Genomic DNA, 1,484 nt, shown 5'->3' with positions numbered 1-1,484 from the left:
CGACGACTTGTCGATGGATATTGATAAGCAGGCCAAGGTCTCCCTCCGTTTCACGGCACCGCCCGAGGGGTGCATGGGCTACCAACGCTTCCAGTATGACTCCCAGACGCTGGTTTTGCCCATCGCGGCGGGCAAGGTGCTGCCTCCCTGGGGGGAGGCCGCGCCTCTCAAAGTGAGCCGTCACATCCGCCTGCCGGGGGAGTGGACCATTTTCAGCGTGCGCATGGGAGACGGGGACTACCCAAAGACGGTGCACCCCTGGCCCGGGGGCCCGACGCTGCAACTTTACAAGCTGGTTGTGACGCTCAAGGAGGGCATCACTGGCCGCATGGGAGACCGGGTCGTCGCACGCGACTTCGACTTCGTCACCGGAGATGCGCTAGTGCCGCTGTGGGGCCTGCTCGGGCCTCGGGCGGTGCTGGAGGTGCGCACCGATGCCGACCCGGCCACGGAGCTTCGCGGACTGTGGCTCCCGCCAGACGGGATCGGCATGAAGACGCTCGCACCAGCATGACCGCGTTTTGCCCTGGACAGGAGGGACCCCCCCCCCCCCCCCCGCTCTCACACTTCTCTCTGCCAACGGGGGGCCTCTTTCCATGCATTTGCTCCGCGCTCGACCTCGAGCCATCTCACTCTAGTTAGAGACTCGTCTGCGTCTGCAGGGGCGTGGCTGCCTCTTTCTTTGTGCCGCACGAAACTACTCTCGTCCGTCGGAGTCTCCGTCCCTTCTCTCGTCCCTCTCGTCCCCATGTGCCACGTGAATGAAGGACGGGACTCTCGCGGGCCGGCGCCCAGAGGGGCAAGACCAAGAGCCGCAGACTCTGAGAGTAAGACTAAGAGCCGATTTGGGGATCGTTTCGCCGCGCGCAACTTCTCTCCACCACACACACAATACTTTACCTCACGGCGGGCATCAGCCACACGTACACACAACTCCCTACTCGGCGCCACGTTCCAACAAACGCCAATGACAATATCTGTCTCACGAGAGTGCTGCATATCACCCCCTCACCTCAGCGCGGTATTGGCTGCCGCTCCGGCGGCCGCGCCGGCCTTCGTGCTCCAGAAGGGCGTGCCATCCGGCAGGAGCACGTCCGACTTGTCCTTGCGCCGCGTCGGCTCGACGTAGAGCAGGCCCAGCTGGTCGAAGATGTCGCGCTCCTCGGGACAGCGCAGCGGCGCGAGGTTGGGCGGGCGGGGCGCCCGCGTGGGGTGGTTTGGAGGCAGCTTGAAGAGGCCGTCCGAGGAGAGGTAGTAGCCGAGCTCGCGCGCGGCGCGCGAGAGGAAGCGGTTGAACTGCGCGCTGCCGGTAAAGTGGATGATGGCGGCGGAGATGGTGGCGGAGGGATAGACCTTGATGTCGATGCGGCGGTGCTGCGTGTCCGGCCCGAGCCGCACGATGCCCATGTGCGTGGTGTGCGTGCCGTCCGGGTTGCCGAAGCCGCCCATGCCGGTCAGCTCGTGCACGAGGTAGCCCGATGCCT

The 1,484-nt window shown here is 65.4% G+C and overlaps 1 protein-coding gene across 1 annotated transcript; it reads right to left on the bottom strand.

Annotated features, from left to right (window-relative positions):
- Window positions 1-1,008: 1,008 nt before the first annotated feature.
- EMIHUDRAFT_257415 (hypothetical protein) lies at window positions 1,009-1,449 on the bottom strand (the record flags this gene model as incomplete). Its single annotated transcript, XM_005763847.1, has 1 exon — window positions 1,009-1,449. The coding sequence occupies one exon, from the start codon at window positions 1,447-1,449 to the stop codon at window positions 1,009-1,011; it is 441 nt and encodes a 146-aa protein (XP_005763904.1).
- Between the last annotated feature and the right edge of the window lie 35 nt (window positions 1,450-1,484).

This window comes from Emiliania huxleyi (assembly GCF_000372725.1).
Source record: "Emiliania huxleyi CCMP1516 unplaced genomic scaffold EMIHUscaffold_6156, whole genome shotgun sequence".
NCBI classification, from domain to species: Eukaryota; Haptophyta; order Isochrysidales; family Noelaerhabdaceae; genus Emiliania; species Emiliania huxleyi.
This window is presented reverse-complemented; position numbering and strand designations above follow the sequence as displayed.